This window comes from Zophobas morio, unplaced genomic scaffold (assembly GCF_036711695.1).
Source record: "Zophobas morio isolate AGI-343-1 ecotype UQ-CSIRO unplaced genomic scaffold, CSIRO_AGI_Zmor_V1 ptg000012l, whole genome shotgun sequence".
In the NCBI taxonomy this organism is placed as follows: domain Eukaryota; kingdom Metazoa; phylum Arthropoda; class Insecta; order Coleoptera; family Tenebrionidae; genus Zophobas; species Zophobas morio.
Genome location: NW_026972117.1, coordinates 21,315,937 through 21,333,448, shown reverse-complemented (window position 1 = coordinate 21,333,448; position 17,512 = coordinate 21,315,937). Strand labels below are relative to the sequence as shown.

At 33.4% G+C, this 17,512-nt stretch overlaps 1 protein-coding gene across 4 annotated transcripts in view; it reads left to right on the top strand.

Annotated features, from left to right (window-relative positions):
• LOC135128017 (uncharacterized) overlaps positions 1-9,308 on the top strand; it is a 174,915-nt gene extending 165,607 nt beyond the window's left edge. For 3 of the 4 annotated variants that reach the window (XM_064054805.1, XM_064054803.1, XM_064054804.1), the window contains 3 exons: positions 1,206-1,369; positions 7,411-8,745; positions 8,961-9,308. In XM_064054805.1, coding sequence (XP_063910875.1) covers positions 1,206-1,369; positions 7,411-8,745; positions 8,961-9,020 — 1,559 coding nt within the window. In that variant the 3' untranslated portion in view covers positions 9,021-9,308. The remainder of the gene's footprint in view (positions 1-1,205; positions 1,370-7,410; positions 8,746-8,960) is intronic. The other variant, XM_064054806.1, reaches the window with a different exon arrangement.
• Positions 9,309-17,512: the final 8,204 nt, after the last annotated feature.

Below are 17,512 nucleotides of genomic sequence, written 5' to 3'. Positions count from 1 at the left end.
TAAGATCAATAGTAATAGACCACACGATAGTCCACAAACCAGAAAAATATCGAATCAGAGATGTTAGATTGAAAAGGATATGCGACAGGTAGTGATTGCTTGGTTCTGTAAACTAAAAATTACGTAAAAATAACACTACTAAAGAAACTACAGAGAATAAAAATACATAAATTAAGAAATACTGAAATAAAACGAAAGTGTATAGAAAAGGTGGATGATAAAATCGGACAAAAAGAAATGACATAAGGAAACTCAGAATAAAAGTGTTTTTTTTTTTAAAGACACCCTTATCAACTCTGCAAAAGAAATACGTGGCGTAAATTGAGGAAAATGATATAATAAAATAATGAGTTAAAAAAATTACGTTGCAATTTAAAAAAAATTATAGGTTTGCCGACGCCTTCAAGCTAAAAACAGTAGTGTCTATAGAGTTTCAATATTTCTATCCGTGATCAAAATACTAGACCGCGGAATTTTATCTGGAACACCTGTATATAATAAGCAACATTTCTACGAAGCAGCAAAAAATTGGCAAACACATATTTTGTAAGCAAAATTGATCCTCAAAATTGTTTCTTTGGTTATCAATGCTAAAATTAGTATCTTTACTAAGTAGAGATAATCTTGCTGATAACGTGTTTACCACATAGACAGATCGACGACAGATGGACATACAAAAACGTGGGACCCACATCTGCATATTTTACAGCCTTTTAGAAACGTCGATTAAACATGAAATTAGACATTCGTCATGACCCTATTACAGTGCTCGCTCTGGAAGTAAAACTTTTGTTCATACTCTTAAATTATACAACAACAAAACAGGGTAAGAACTCACGCTATTGTCCGATTTAATCAAGTCCTCAAAATTTATAAACGCACATTTCGTAAAAATATAATACCTAGACGTAGCCGGGAACAGATGCAGCATCGTGTCGTTTACCTCAACTTTCAAAACCTCGTCTCGTTCCTCGAAACTCCAGAAAAAGCAGCGGCGATTTTTGCAACTTTAAAAACCCATCCGCTGCTAGATTATCACTTAAATTGCACCTTGACGTCATCAGATCTCGAGCCGCACTACCATCGTCAGAAAATACATATTAATTAATGGGACCAGTTCCACTGCAGCAGCCTCACCAACGGTTTAACCCAAACCAAGCATCGACTTTTCGCTCTACCATCAATAATTCATTTTCTCATTTCAGCATGTTTCGCTACTCGAATCGCCACAGCAGCCGTCATCGTAGTCTCGTTCTTGGACAGCCAGTTTGCGTTTTGTTCCATGCAGATTGCGCCGCCAAAAAAGGATAAGAAGAAGTTGCACGGATCGCACGAACAAGTGTCAGACATTGAGTACATCATTCCTAGGGTGAGTTATAAATCGTTTTTGTAATAATAGTCAACTGGACGAGAGGCTTTAGATCGGGGAAGGTGATTTATTGCTTGCGGAATCCTTGCATGACCCTTTGTTTCAGTGGTTTAGTAAATCTGCGGTATTTGTGTGTCGTTCTGAAATTTATCAATACAGGAGGCATATTTGCGTTTAATTTAGGTGATGCGTAAACAATGGGACACAGACAAGCCCTAGATTTAAGTTTTGTTTGAATTATGGAAATCATGTGGATTTATTGTGTGTGTAAGTACGGACGATTCTCTTTGGGTAAAGTAATTACAGTGTGTGAATACTGTATGTGCGGAATATACCTACGTCGACGTAAACATACACACACTTGGTTAACTTGGTAAAAGTGCGACAATTTCAGTTAAAAGTTTCAGCGACCGCAACCAGTTCAGAATTATCTTTGTAACTATGCAAGTTCAATTGCACTTCAAAGTTCGCAAAAATTTCCAATCGAGTTAGCTACAACTGACAGGAAATTAAACGCAGTCAGTGAAAACTTTGTAAAATATAGACCGGCAGTTGCACGTCATTGTGCACTGAAATTAATGTTTTTAATATGCGTGGTGTTCATCTAACAATAACTTTATCGGAACACTTATATTTATTATTAATTTAATAACAATTATTTATACTACAGTTGGCATAAAAGCTTCGATCGAAGTTTTGTTCATGAGACGTTAGCCGAGTTACGTATTTTGGCGGAATAATAGTAATAATGATAATAATGTAGTAGCCTTGGGTAAAGTTGTGATATGGAATTTTGTTATAAAGTTTAATATATAGTCCCGCAATAATTTAGTTTGTGTCATTTCTGGATTTGGATAATTTTAACATGTACCGGCGTTTAATAACTACAAGATGTGGGATCGGTTGTAATATATTCTAAGCATTTACCATATGATCGGCAAAAAAGTCGTCTAGTAGGTCATGGCCATGAAAGTTATTTTTAAAATAATGATGTTGGCATGGCAGCTGTTGACAGTTATTTGACAATTATTTGACCACAACTGTCAACAAGGAACGCGGTTGTGTTGCCAACATAAATTTTTTAACCTTAAATTTCAATAATTTTTGAATTATTCCGGGCAATAATCTCTATACTTTAAGTTTGCTACAACTCTGCTTGCCTCTACAACTTTTAATTAATCATGTTACAATTTCATTAATCTAGAGAAGAATGTATTAAAGTAAAATAGGCGATTCTTAGTCAATACATTAGAAATTATACGTAATAAAAAATTTAATCATCAATGTATAGACCCAGATATTTAAATGATGTGGTATCTCAATTACAAACATTTTTTAAACTAAACAAAATAATTTTCGTTTTGATCTTATTCAAATTTAAACTACTTTCGACACCAACATTGAGCTCCATTTGACAAGACATCACTTTCTGTTTTAAATTGTTGTAATGTAGAAACTGCCTTGCTTACAGTGGGGTCATCGTTAATATAAAGGAAAAATAGTAACGACCCAAGAAGGGACCTTTGCGGCACACCATTAGTACCACACCTTGAGAAAATTTTGAGTTAATATGCACACGTTTTAGTTAAATACATACGATAAAAAGAACTTGGTGATACAAAGATAAACGTCACACTAATAACACAAAAGCTTTATAGTTTTTAAATGGAATACCTAGTATATAATAAATGCATCGTTAGTATTTTTTACCACAAAATACCAAAAGTAACCAATATTCTAAAATTAATAATATTAAGTTTTTATGAAAATCTAGTGGCCTCAAAAATTAACAACCACGTTTTCATTCGCATTCGAAATATTCGATCGGGTTGAAATCAAGTGATCTTGGAGGCCATCTTACTGGGCTTCTATTCCTCAGTCACTGGTCTTGAAACATTTCTATTAGAAAAATGTCTACGTTTCTCACATTGTGAGGTGGCACCCCATGTTGTTGGAAATAGAAGTTTTCGAAAAATAGTTGTACTTCTTGGCTTCTTATTAGTAAAAAATTCCTGTTGTCTAGAAAAATCACCTGCTTTAAGAGATTGATGCTTCGTATATTTAAACGGACGCCGACGATTTTTCTTTAAAATACGATTAGTACTGCACCGGGAAATACCAAAATTTGATTCAAGCTGTCAGATAGCAATGTCTCTATTTTAAATAACAAGTAACAAAAGTAACAAAACTTTTTGATTATTGATTTTAGAATATTGGTTTTATTTGTTTTTTTTTTTAATAAAAGAGCAAGCTTTCCATTATTTATGAAAAAATATACTGAGTGTTCTATTTAAAAAAATTAAGTTCTTAATCAGAGAGATATTTTAAATTGGTACAAATCTACTCAATTTATCTTTAAATGTAAAAAAGCTACAGGGGTTGTATTAAATAAAAATGATACCCTGTACATAAGCAAACGGTGTACAGTTCAGAAAAATGTGAAATAGTTGTCCTGGAGCTATTTTTTCCAAATGCGACCTGATTATATGCTAATAGACTGTTTTTATCCAAGAATTATTTTAAGAAGTGCCACAAAAGTAATTTCATAAAGATTTTAGGGAAAATTGGTAATAATGATACTAGACGATAGTCTGCACCGTCATGATCACCTTTTTGTAAATTCGAATAATTAGAAAATAAATCTGATAATCTAATATTAGGGCTTAAGTTATTTTATTTTATCCCACTGACTGTCTTAAATTAAAAAAGAATATTATAGTATTATTAAATATACCGTGTGACCAAAATCATTCTTTAAAAACTTTTGAACTAAATTTTCGTTATGTTAAAATCGTTATCATTTCGCTTCGCTTGAAAGACAATGTGAAATTATTACAACCGTGTTTGTGTCGTATGTTGAAGAAGAAGAAAAATTGTTTCGAACACGATAAGAGTTTAATTAAACGCTTTTCAGGTTCATTTTAATTAAAACTTTGAAATTTGAAAGCAGTTTGTCTAGGATAATCAAATAAGGGACCAAACAAATTTACTTTTAAATGCCATCGAAAATAAAATAAAATCGAGTTACGATGCTTGTTTTGGGTTTTGGAGAAAATGACTGTCAACGATTACATATCAGAACACGTAACGATGAAAAAATCCGATCTGCTGCACGTGTTTAATTTTAGGCATTGACATATGATCAAACTTTCAGCTGACAATGATGGAATGTGTCAGTTGGGTAGTAGTACCACCTGTACAATTGGTCTCGACACCAACCGTAATTCGTTTTATTTTCGATCGCACGATATAAATAAAAAAGGAAACTCCGGACAAGATGATGCTAAGGTGATTAATTTTGTCTTTGGGTATCTAAGAGGCGAATTATTCCGTTATTTTTAATACTTGTTTTCCTTAACTTGCCAGGGTCGATAATTTTAACTAATTTCAAAAAGACGTTCGGATAATTTATTAATTATTTATTATTCAATACATTCTAAAAGGTTAGCACATAAATTATGGCACCTACAGCGCCAGCTCTTTTCAAAAGCAATCTGAGAATAAGTGAAGAATTTAAAGACAAAAATAATTAATTTAAAAAACGGACAGGTTTTGAGAATTACCACAAAAGTGTCTCAAATAAATTAAAAAATATTAAAATTTTCTGTAATTTTTAAGTCATTGACATGATTCATTCATCAATATGCATTGAAATAAATTACACTAGTTTACAAATTTAAACTTTTTTTCGTATCCAAAAATAAAAAAAATATTTTTTACTTCTAAATTACTTACTGATAACAAATCCAAAAACGGATTATCCTTATCACAGCAGATTTTTCATAAATCAAAAATAATGAACTTAGCTCTTACCTTCACGTTAGTGTCAAACTGATTCATGTTAATGCACCATTGTCGCATAAAAAATGTCTTCGAGATCGTGCAAAGTAAGTGCAAATCAGTTTTGATACGTTTATAGTAAAATTATAGTATCTAAAGCAAGACCTGTTCAAATATGCTTAAAAAGAAGGTATCAAGGATTTTGGGACGAAAATGTGTAACTGTTGGTCTATTATAAGGGAAACTGTCAGTACTGTCAATAAAAGAAACGCTACTGTTTATCATTTTTAATTTTCAATCATAATGTTTATAATATATACTGGGTGTTGCTTTTATTTGATACAACCCCTGTAACTTCTTTATTCTTAAAGATAAACCTGTATTTCTTTGAGCAAATTTGTATCATTTTAAAAGATCTTTGTGAGGCCAACCTCACATTTTTATTATCACTTCCCGTAGAAAAATCAAAAGCAACCAATTGTTCTAAAATCAATACTTGAAAAATTTTAAATAAAACATTGATGACAATCTAGTAGCTTGAAAAATTGACACTCATGTTATTTATTTACGTAAATGATCTTTTAAAATGATATAAATTTGCTCAAAGAACTATATGTTCATATATATTTAAAAATAAAAACGTTACAAGAGTTGTGTAAAAGAAAAGAAATACGGGGTATGTTTATATAAATATCTCAAAAACCTGACGTGATAGATTTTTTCTGCTTTCAGATTTGAATTTCCCGAACCCAAATCCTTTAGATTCAACTATTTTTGTCTTTGGATATAAAACCTTGTAAACTAGTGTTATTTTTTAATATCTTGATATATCATTTAAAATAACACATTGATTTTAAAAAATATGTTAATCTGTTATTTTGGATCTGCAGTTTTTACAAAACACTGTTTAAAATATAATCAATGGCATCTTCTTGGTAAACGCAAAGCCTCACTTTGGGAGTATTACTAATTGTAAACAACTTCAAGCTTCTTACAAGAGTATTAAAACAATTACCTTATGAAATTGCTTGGACGGTTAATGCAAATAGTATCCCTTGAGTAATAAACTTCTAACTCCTTCGTCGCCGCCATTTAAACGTCTAGTCACTGATACAATGAGTTGCACAAAATCCATAGTTTAGATTATTTTGCTAACAAATAAAAGTTTCTAGGGGGTTATTAAATATTAAAAAAAAAAATTCAAGTATCTCGTACACCAAAAATATACTAGCCAAGAGAACGTGTGCTTACAAGAAACTTAGGAAAACACTAGCAGTTTGGGTATTTTTGACTTGCGAACCTTCTCTGTAGTTAAATGTTTTTTTTAACGAATCAGTTTAATCAGTTGACAGTTTTACATTTATTTTTTCCAAACTAAAATTTTTTTGTAAACAAAAACTGCGAAAACACAAATAAATGGAAGCAGCAAATACCACTTAAACGAAGCAATATATTGCTTTTACCATCACTTGTTATGCGTTACGTAATACAATAAAGTTAAAATACAGTTGAGATGTACATTTCATCCCTTATAAAGCAAGCAACTACATTCCAGCTTTTAATAAATCCGTTCAAACAAATAAGATTTTTGTCTTTGCGTAGGAATCAGCTACAAATCTTATAAAAACTATATTAAAACGTACGACGTGTTTTCTCTATCGTTGTAAAAGTTTGAGTGCATAATTCAGCAAGTAAGCTTTGAGATTTTAAAAAAGACGGCGAATTTAATTGTAGAAATTATTCACTTATGTGATTTTTCCAATTCGTAAGCTCTTCTCGTTGTGATCAGAATCTTCATTGAAATATTTATGGTGGCAGGGACACTTTTTTTATACATCTTTGTCACAGGAATCAATCGTCTCTCCTTTTTTGAGTAGTTATGAACAATTTCATGCAACATAGCGTGTAAAATTGAAGTAAATTGAGTGACACTATTGTGTCCACTGGAATATTTCAGTGAGTCTTATACTTGAAGATGTCGATCCTTATAGTTAATTACTTTTTATAATTTGCATAAGCTTTTGTCCGTCTTATAACAATTAGATCCATACAAATTTCTGACAATTAAAAAATGTAGGGCACTTCTGTTTACGAAAAATGGAATACGTAATGGACATGAGCATTGTTTTATCGTGCCACATGCCCCTAGTTACAATAAAGTTTAAAAGTTTCCTCTGTAAATAAACGTGTAAAATATAGAAGTGATCTCATGCACTGTGTCAAATTCCGTAATTTCTAACTCTACGCTTTTATATTTTCAGCCAAAATCCGCCAAACCTCACACCACCGTCTACAACGCCTATTCCCAGAGCTGGGTCTTCGACTCCGACAGTGCCAGCTGTTCCAACAACGCCGAATCGCCTTACCTAAAAATCCTCGAAAACGGCACCACCCCCAAAAGTCGCTCAAAAAAACTGCAAAATGGCATAGTTAACGACACGACCCACCTCATCGACAATCCCGTCGTTCACATCGAGGAAGCTTCGGACGACAGCAACAGCAACAGCGACCGAAAACTGTGCCACATGAGGAGTTTCTCCCGTTCGGCTTCCCCGGTTCACTTGTCAGCCAGTTCTTCACATATCAATTTGCACCAGAGCGGCAATCCGCCGATCTACGACTGCCTGGAGACCATCTACCGGGCCAGACTCAACACGGGCCCCAGAGACGAGCCTCACTATCAAACTCCTCAGAACATGGTGATGCGACGGGTGGAGTCCGTCAGTCCGCACGCGGAGAAGGTCCAGTACGCGTCGCTGATGAAGGAGCTGCAACGGGCCATCGTCAACAAGAAAGAGGCCTCGGTGACGTCGCCCAGCGACAGCGCCACTGTCTCCGAGAAGACCCAGACCGACTCCAAGAGCAGCAGTCGCCACGAGTCGTCGTGCAAGAGCAGCGACGCGGAGTTCTCCAAGGAGCTGGAGGCCGCCCTCCAGCTGATCCAAGACCTGGAGAGCCCGAACACCATCGAGACGCCCTCGGAGCCGAAGAGCGACAACAGGGAGGCGCGCCCTCTGGCGGTCTGGAGGAACAGTGAGAGTGAGAGTGAAAAGACGTTGAGTGCCGTGGGGTCTTTGGCCGAGATCGCCTCACCTCTCGCAGAGTGCCAACCGGAACTGTACACGTTCAAGCCTCCGGCGAACGGTAAGGGCTCCAGCGTCATAATCCACCACTATCCCGACTCCCAGAGCACCTCGGGGTACAGCTCCCCCACCCATCCCACCCCCAGCTGGTCCACGACGTCGTCCCTCAACGGCAGCAGTAACGACATGGCCTATTCGATACATAACGCTAATTCCGGCACGATAATCTCCCTCTACTCCCAAGTTAACCCCCCATCCAAAGGCAAATCAGTAACACTAGTCAACATAAGCGGCACCACCCAAAATCGAGATGATAACGCGGTGGCAAACAGTAAGGACAAGGACAAAGCGAACGTCTGGAGCGTCAAGTCGTTGTTGAGGAAGAAAAAGCAAGCGTCGTTGCCTAAGCTATGTCCGGAGTTAGAGGGCGCTATCATTAAGTCAGAGAGCCTAGCCTACTTGACTGAGCACGAGTTGCTGGCGAGGCACCAGCGAAATAAAGAGATACATAGGGTAAGGAAACGAAGGGCTGGTGCTGGTTTATCGGGTGCTCTTACTAACATTATGGTGGAGGCTTATTAACACTAACACACTTCATTGCTTCTCATTTCATTTTTTTTTTAATTTATTTAACTTCTTGTAGATTTTTCATTAATTACTCTTTCGATCGTCTTACATTTGCGGTGGAGGAACGGGACAAGACTTATTTCATTGTTGTTCGTTTACAGGAAATAGAAGAAAGAGTAATCCAACAGCTGGGTGCTCCAAGGACTGAGTCGAACTGCTGATCGTTCTCTATTATTGTAACTTTAGCACAAGTTTAAATGAAACCCCCGACTCTATCTCAGCTGCGGGTCAGCGACGTCCATTTTTTCGACTTTCAATTTCAACAATAATTTATATTTTCGATATTTGTATGTAACGTATGTGTACATATTGTTGTTATAGTTATATAGTTTATATTATAATTCTATTGTACATATTATAATAAAAATCCCTTTTATAATGTACCTTTTTTCTTTTGATATAGTGTTATTTATAAGTGCAAAGAATAAATAAAACACTTAAATTTCTAATTTTTAGCATTATTTACTCTAACCCTGTAGTGTTACACAAACATAACTTAAGAATATTTTTCGGCAGCTGACACTAAAACTTTCATTTTACTGACGTTTATAGTTCAAGTTCATCAAATACTGGAGTGTCGTAATCATATAAAAAATTGCAAACTCAATATTAGCATATGCAAAATTTTCTCACTTGTTTTATGGATGTGCATTGTCAAATTAGCTAATCCTGATAGAACAGAAAATTTTAGTAATAGTCAAATTACAAAAAAAAATTGACGAACAATTTTATCTAAATCCGAGATAAAAAGAGAAATAAGTCATTTCATAAACATAAAACAAAAAAGTCAAATAAAAATCATAGTGATAACATTATTTCTGTAGTCTGATATGATTCAAGTGCGCAGCTTTGAATTTGCACCAAATGGAATTAAACGCATGGAGACTACATTAATTTTGCTTTATTTTTAAAAATTAAAAATTAGGCGGCTTCATTTAGTTTAACAAGTACTCTGATATCAAATGCCTAATAGCGGTGGACTGAACTTAAAATTTTGTCACTTAAATGTCAGAAAAAGTAGGAAAAAATCAATCAACTAACTTATCCATGAATTTCTAACCATTTAGTGTGTAATACTGGTTGCATAAAACCAAATAATACCAGTCATTGAGCAAGTGTATTTTTTATTATTATTATTTAAGAAAGAGTATCAGTTATAAAACTTATTTTCTCGTAGATTATTTACCACACTTTGTATAGCGTTGCCGAATAGACGGTATTTCTTAAAAGTATAACTCCTAATCCACTTCCCCCACTTTTGAACAAAGATTGCAGACCAACGACATTTTATGTAAATAAACTAAGTACACATTGTAATACAAAAAAGAAACAGAAAGATTTAAAATATTTTTAAAGGATACACGTGTGGAAAGGGACAAACGGTGCCCTTCTTTCATTTTATCATCTGTTCGAAATTTATTACCTAACTCGGTAAACTATCAAGCTTGGACTGAAATTTTGAGGGTACTAACCAAAGATGGCAATAAATTAATAAGTATTATTACATAAGTATATGCAATTCCAGATGCCCCTGGAAGCGCTATAGTGAACAGATAATGTGAAACAGAATTTAAGCAGTTTAAGTTTCTCCGTAAATCTGTGACACATGTTTCTCTATCTATGCTTTAGTAACTTGGTCGTATTTTTTATTTTATTCTACAGGTTGTTTAAAAACAAGTACCCGGTCTTGTCTTAGTAATCTGTTTTGTCCTAGATTTCCCTACTAATCTGCCGAGTTAATTGTTAAACACCGTCTGGTTGAATATTTCGATAAATTGAAATATCGTTATAAAAGTGTACTTTTATTTCTGCTAAACAACTTAACGCTAAATTTAACGCAATCTGTCTTAAGAGAATTAAATACTTCAAACTTTGAAATTATTATTATTGTTGAGGCTGTCATCAGAATTGCACATAAAGATCACCACTACCTCAGCTTGCTCACAGTAATGTGAGACATACCTACTGTTTAGTGTTACAGTTACAAGCAAAATAAAAATTTACAACATAACCTTTTAAAAGAACATAATTAACTTTTTGGTGGGAATACGCAACCTGTGTAAGAAAACCACTGGCTGGGGCAGAAGCAATTCCACAACTGGAAACATATTTTCCATAAAATTTTATTTAATTTTTGTTTGAAATAGCATCATGAAATTTCCCCAGGGGATGTATTCATCCCCTTGTACAAATATCAATTCGTGTATTAAAAAATATTTTAATCAACTAATGTTTTATAATAACTAAATCAATACTAAAATTTCGAGAAAGGTCGTTATAAAATACAGGTAAAGGAGCGTGTTATGCTGCCCATTCGAATAATTTATTGCGCCACTGTAAACGATGGAAGAACTTTTGTGATGAAGATAATGTGAAACGCGGAAAGATGGTTGATTCTCATCACACTTTCGCTTGGAACCATAAATGGTTCTTTTGTAGAGGGATTGTTCCAGTGAATATATTATTTTTACTTTAACTTTAAACGGTTAAACGAACATGCATTTTCTTCCATCATGGTTCTATTATATATATATTGTTCTTAACAGTTGTTTATTACTCATTTTAGTTTAAAGTACTGCATATTTACGGGAAATGTTTTTCAATACAATATATAAAAAATGAATTCGATTCAAAAATTCAGACGTGTGTTGTTTTCTCCGAAACGATTTATCTAATTTTCACGAAATTTTGGCAATATCAAAGTTAGAGTACTATATTACGGATGGAAATATTTATGTATTAATTATTAAAGGGGGCCAATTTTGGGTTGGATTTGCGATATCGCAAGAATTGTCATCGCATCTTCCTTAGCCACGGGGACTTGCGATATCGCAAATTCAACCTGAAATTGGCCCCGGAGTAAGTAATTAGATTTCTTTTTGTAGTAATACATAAACGATTTGGTATATTTGCGACCCCTGTGTGGTTTAGAAGATTACAAAAAAATTGTTAAATAAAGTGGTACCTAGTCCTTTAGTTCACTCAACCTCCATTTTCTTTATATATTTATATATTTTTTAATCATTTGAAAATCTATCAAAATTCGTTAAAACAAATAAACGTCTCGATATACGAGATGTTTTTGAGTTGCAAGCAGACTTTTTTTATGCTAATTGGCCATAATTTATTGAGATTGCACCAAAAATTGCTTTAATGAAAATGTTAATCTTCAATTTTTCAGACACACTTATATTATGGCGTATATTGTAGTTATGGACATCGAATTGTGTCTTATAAAATTAAACAACGGAATATTACGCTCTGGACCAAATACTCGGTGTCTTGAGCTAAAGTGCCCCCAAATCAATAAATCTTAAATCATATGATCATAATTATTGTGCTTGGTTAAGGGCAAAATAGGCTACTCTCTCAGAGTTTCAAGGGAAACTTGGTTATAGTTATTTCTCAATACAAAAATATTTTTACACAATTTACCCGTAACTACTTTCCCATGATCATTTCAAGTTAACCGACGATCAATATACAAACCCGGAAATTTAGTAGACTGTGAGTATTCTTGAGATAGGTATTTCTTCTTTTTTTAACATGAATAACATGTTAATATATTTACCTTTCTTAGGTGCTATTCTGCTACTGTCAAGTGAATTACTAGATTTTGAATATCTATCAAAGTATCGCCAAAAATATTGATTTGTGACTTAACTGGGAGTTAATAATTAAAACTGATTGGCTTTGTCGCCTTAAAGACCTGCACTAAAAATTCCTACAATTTAGTAGTGAATTGTTTAATTCCTCCTTCAAGGTAAAAGCAATGGAGTTTACAGAATTTATTTTTTTTTCTAAAATTTTCTGTTCAAAAATACCATTTGTTGTACAAGCGGTATGGATTATTGTTTCAAAATAAAGGAAATTCAGTACAAACAACTTTACCAATTTTTCACTAAATGTACTAGAGTTACGTTAAGTTTCCCATGTAAAGATTTTAATAAATAATCTTCATGTTCTTTATACCGGGTGCCTCAGCGTACCTGTTCCACTCAAATATCTCAATTATTTTAAAACATAAAAAATATAAATTTAGCATGTTCAATATATGTAACACAGTCTATTAAATGGATAAATTACGGGCGTCGTTTTAGTTTCAGTTTCGCCGGAACTAACATCAATTTTAGATAAAAGGGTACCATTTTTCAATACATTAAATAGAGCCCTTGTTTGTCTTTTCAACGAAATATCACATGATACGATGTTATTTATTTGGAAGTTTTAAAACGTTCTTAATAAAAAAAAATTAAAACGATGATATGCACTAGGTATTTTAATAAAATCAAAGTTTGAAGCTAAATAAAACGATACAAAAACAAGAACTTTAAATTAAATGTTCAAATTGGCAACCTTCTGCCTCTATACAACATTCTGCTCGATGAAGTAGACCGCTACTTGTTACTACTTGTAACATTTCTGGGTTACTCCTATCACAGTCTGTCCCAATTCTTTGCTTAAGGTCGTCTAAGTCTCTTAGAGGGTGCTGATACACCCTATCTTTTAAATAGTCCCACAAAAAAAATCGAGAGGTGTTAGATCTGGAGATCTAGCAGGACCGAATTGCTACATTTTTGCCAATCTATTATGAGGAAATGTATCATTTAAATAATCTGTTATTATTCCCGCGTTATGTGGTGGTGCACTATCTTGCTGGAAATACATTCTTTCTCTCACGACTAGTGGAACATCTTTTAATAACGCAGAAAGTTCCTTAACAAGAAATTCCAAATAAATTTGCGAATTTAGATCTCCTTCGTAAAATTTAGGCCGGATAATTTGACAATTGATTATTCCATACCAAACATCGATTTACAATTCCATTATTATTAAAACGAGTTTCATCTGACCATAAAATATCACTTATGATACCCTCTTTACGTGCCTCCGCAATAAAAGCTAATCTCCTTTCAAAATCAGGTGGTACTAATGCTTGATGTAAAGGAATTTTTTAATCATGATATTTGGCCGTTTTTAAAATTCTTTGTATAGAGGATTTTGAAACAAGACACCTACGTTATGTTCTTCATTTGTTGCCGATTTTCGTAAAAGACACATTGTTCTAAATGTTTTGCTAATCTTGCGAAATAGAGATATTTGAGTCGAACAGCTACGCCGGGACACCCAGTATATTTTTTACCGATATGTCTTTTGGTGTACCTAAATATATGTGATAATTTTTTCAATTTCGCTCTAGTTAGCCATGACGCTTACGTCAGCCATTTCAGTTGCACTGCTGACTTACGCGTCATGGCCAAGTAGAGGAGAAATTTAAAAAATCACAGATTATTATGTACGTAATTTTTCGTTTCTTTCTTTCGATAATTCATATATATACTTCATACAGTTGCAGCTAAAGTTGGTAAATAGAAAATAAATGACAGTGTTCAGTTAAACTTTAAGTTTAAGTAACAGTTAATAATTTACCTGAGAAACTGGATCCTTTATGTCTAGAGAGCGGATTTCTAGGTTTAATGCTTTTTGTGAAAAATGTAAGCAGTTCAAAACTTTTTTATATCTGTAACTATGATACAATTTGGAGTCATTTGGCACATTTTTTTTATGCTTATTTGCTTTTTTTTTCAATTTTATGCATATTTTGTTCAAATGCCGGCCTTGTCGGGATGACAAATACTTGTTAGTTAGCCGTATCGTATCGTATGCATTTTACCTGGACTTGACCATTGAAGTACACTTACTCAAGACCCTTTCTGTGAATAGGTTCCGGTCGTTTTATTATAGGATTGGAAAAATACTCCATAGATTTTATGACTTTAAATCCTTACTTCCGTTGATAATGAATTAAAGCTTTTAATCAGATGTTCTTTTTCGGCATTTTGCGGCAAGACCGTTGAAGATTTTCTAGAAAAAAGGATTATTGTACCCAACTACCTACCTTAAAATTTTTCTAATGGAAACTTTTAAGTAAATGAACCGTTTATTTCACAACCATCAGTCTATCGCATCTGTCGTAGTACAGTGTTATACGTGGTTCTCCTGGTTACATGTTGAGTTCTTTTTGGTAATATTACTTATATTTATAAGAATGCCGAAAGTAAAATCGACGCCGGATGAGTGGATAAGGGATTTTCCAGAATTAAAATTAGAAACCAACAAAATATTCTCCAGAGCTTGTGTGAAAACCGTAGCCCACTAATTTTTTTTTATCTATTTTCCTTTGTTAATCCTGTATATGTACGTTGTTTTAGATTCAAAGTGATAAAAAATATAATGTGACGCAACATGTCAGAACGACTCTTCATGTAGAAAGGAAGAAAATGTTTGAAGTTTCTAAAATTAAACAGCAGACCATACATGAATTTGTTGCATCTAATTCCACAAAAGATGAGCAGTTTCAGTTTAATTTCGATTTATGTAAAATGATGATCCAGTCCAATATACCTTTAAAAAAATTGGAGAAAGGCCCTCTTCAAGAATTCCTTGAAAAACACTGCAATCGACATATTCCGGTTGAAAGTACTCTCCGAAAAAATTATGTAGGCCCGGTGTTTCAGCAAGTTTACAACGAAATTAAACATCGCGTTGGAGATAATTATTTATGGTTCGCTGACGATGAAACAACCGATAGTTGTGGAAGATACGTGGCAAGTTTAATTGTTGGAATCTTAAATGAAAATTTCCCTAGTCGAGGGTATGTAGTAAGTTTGAAAATGTCAGATAAAACAAATGGCAATACGATTACCAGATTTGTAAATGATACTTACGTCACTATTTTTGCCAAATGCCGTACCGGCGAATAAAATTTTATTGATAATCTCGGATGCAGGGAATAATCTAAAAATATTGTACCCCAATTTAATTCACTCTAGTTGCATTGCCCACGGTTTAAACAGAGTGGCCGAAGTAATACGTTTGCAGTTTCCTACTGTTAATAAATTAGTGGCAAATGGTAAAAAGATTTTTGTTAAAGCCCCACTAAGAGAGCAACATTTTAAGGAAAAATTTCCAAACATACAATTGCCCCCAGAGCCGATTATAACGAGGCAGGGAACATGGTTACAGGCCACATTTTATTATGACAAATATATCAAAGAATTTGTAGTAGTTACGGAGTTTAGCTAAGATTCTTCTCAATCGATTAAAGATTGCATAAATATTTTGGAAAACAAAGATTTCCGACAAGATCTAGCTTTTCTAAGAAGCAATTATCAATTCGTATGTGAGGTAATAGAAAAGTTAGAAAAACCCAACATGTTATTGGTAGATGCCATAAACTTAGTGAAAACGCAAGTAAGGGGTGATATTGGTACTAGAGTATCTCAAAAACTTGACGAAGTGTTAAATAAAAATGCAGGTTTCGGTGTTCTTTCCGACGTTGCTCGTGTTTTAGAAGGCCACAAGGTGGAAAATTTGGAGTTAGATTCAACATTAGTTGCAAAATTCAAATTTGCGCCAACAACGAGTGTGGATGTTGAACGCACATTCTCCAATTTTAAACACATTTTAAATGATCGGCGAAAAAATTTTACAGTGGACAACTTAGAACATATTACAATCATAAATTGTTTTAAAGAAAACTGAAATACGTGTGTAAAATATAAAGTCTAGGATTATCGTAATAATATTTTATCCAAACTTCTAAGAAGTGTACTTTGATTTGTAATATGATTATGTTTTTAATGCGTTTTTGCTTAAAATAAAACTTTTTTAATGAAAGTGTTATGCTTATTTAATGCTTTTTTGTATAAAATAAAACTTTTTTATTGAAAATGTTGTGCTTATTTAACCGCTCTCTACTTATTTCAGTCCAAAACTAACGTTCAAAACTGGAAATCTTATCGTAAAGATAAGCACGGACCAATTTTTTTATTTGAAAAAATTTGTACAAAGTTTTCTCATTTTAAATAGGTACCTATAACAACAAAAAAGTATATAATTACACAACATGACACTGATATTATTTATTAAATGACTGGTTCAGACAAATCTTTCAAGAAATCTCAGTTCAAATCCACTGCGGAAATATAACCACATAAAAACGTTAGAAATTCGAATCATAAAAAAACTTTCCAAAAAAAAATGAGACTGGAGAACCTGTTGCGCTCTTGCAATACATCTACAGAAGTACGAGGTAATTATAGCTTGTAACTAAAAATTATCATGATAAAAAAGTGTAAACAGAAGTTAAGAAATTAATTCCTACAATTTAATACAGAAATGTTTTATGGGGCCTGTTTTATTTCTTGATCCGTAATTAATAATCACCTACTTCCTTTGTTTTTACAATGGAACGTTTAAAGTGTACATGGAGCTTACATGCTTGTCAAATTAAACAGCTTGTAATGCGTTGGTTAAAGCTAAAATTACACAACTCTGGGTTTACCGAGCAAGCGCAGCAAAAAATAAATCAGGCAAATAATATAATTTCGTCAGTCAGCAATGTTGTAAAAATGAAATTTAGTTGTCACGTTATTCGTGGTTTTATATATCGTTGAATATTAAGTGTCCCTTTGGTGAAGTGAAACAGTAATTTGTGTCTAGGTCGTCTGAGAGTATACGGTGAGTTTAATTTTTTATTGTTTTATTAAATTCTTATAAATGTGGTTTTCAGACTTTGGACGATATCAACCACATTTCAAAACAACCTGCTTCAAACTACCGTGCAAAAGTTTGACGTCATTAAAACAAA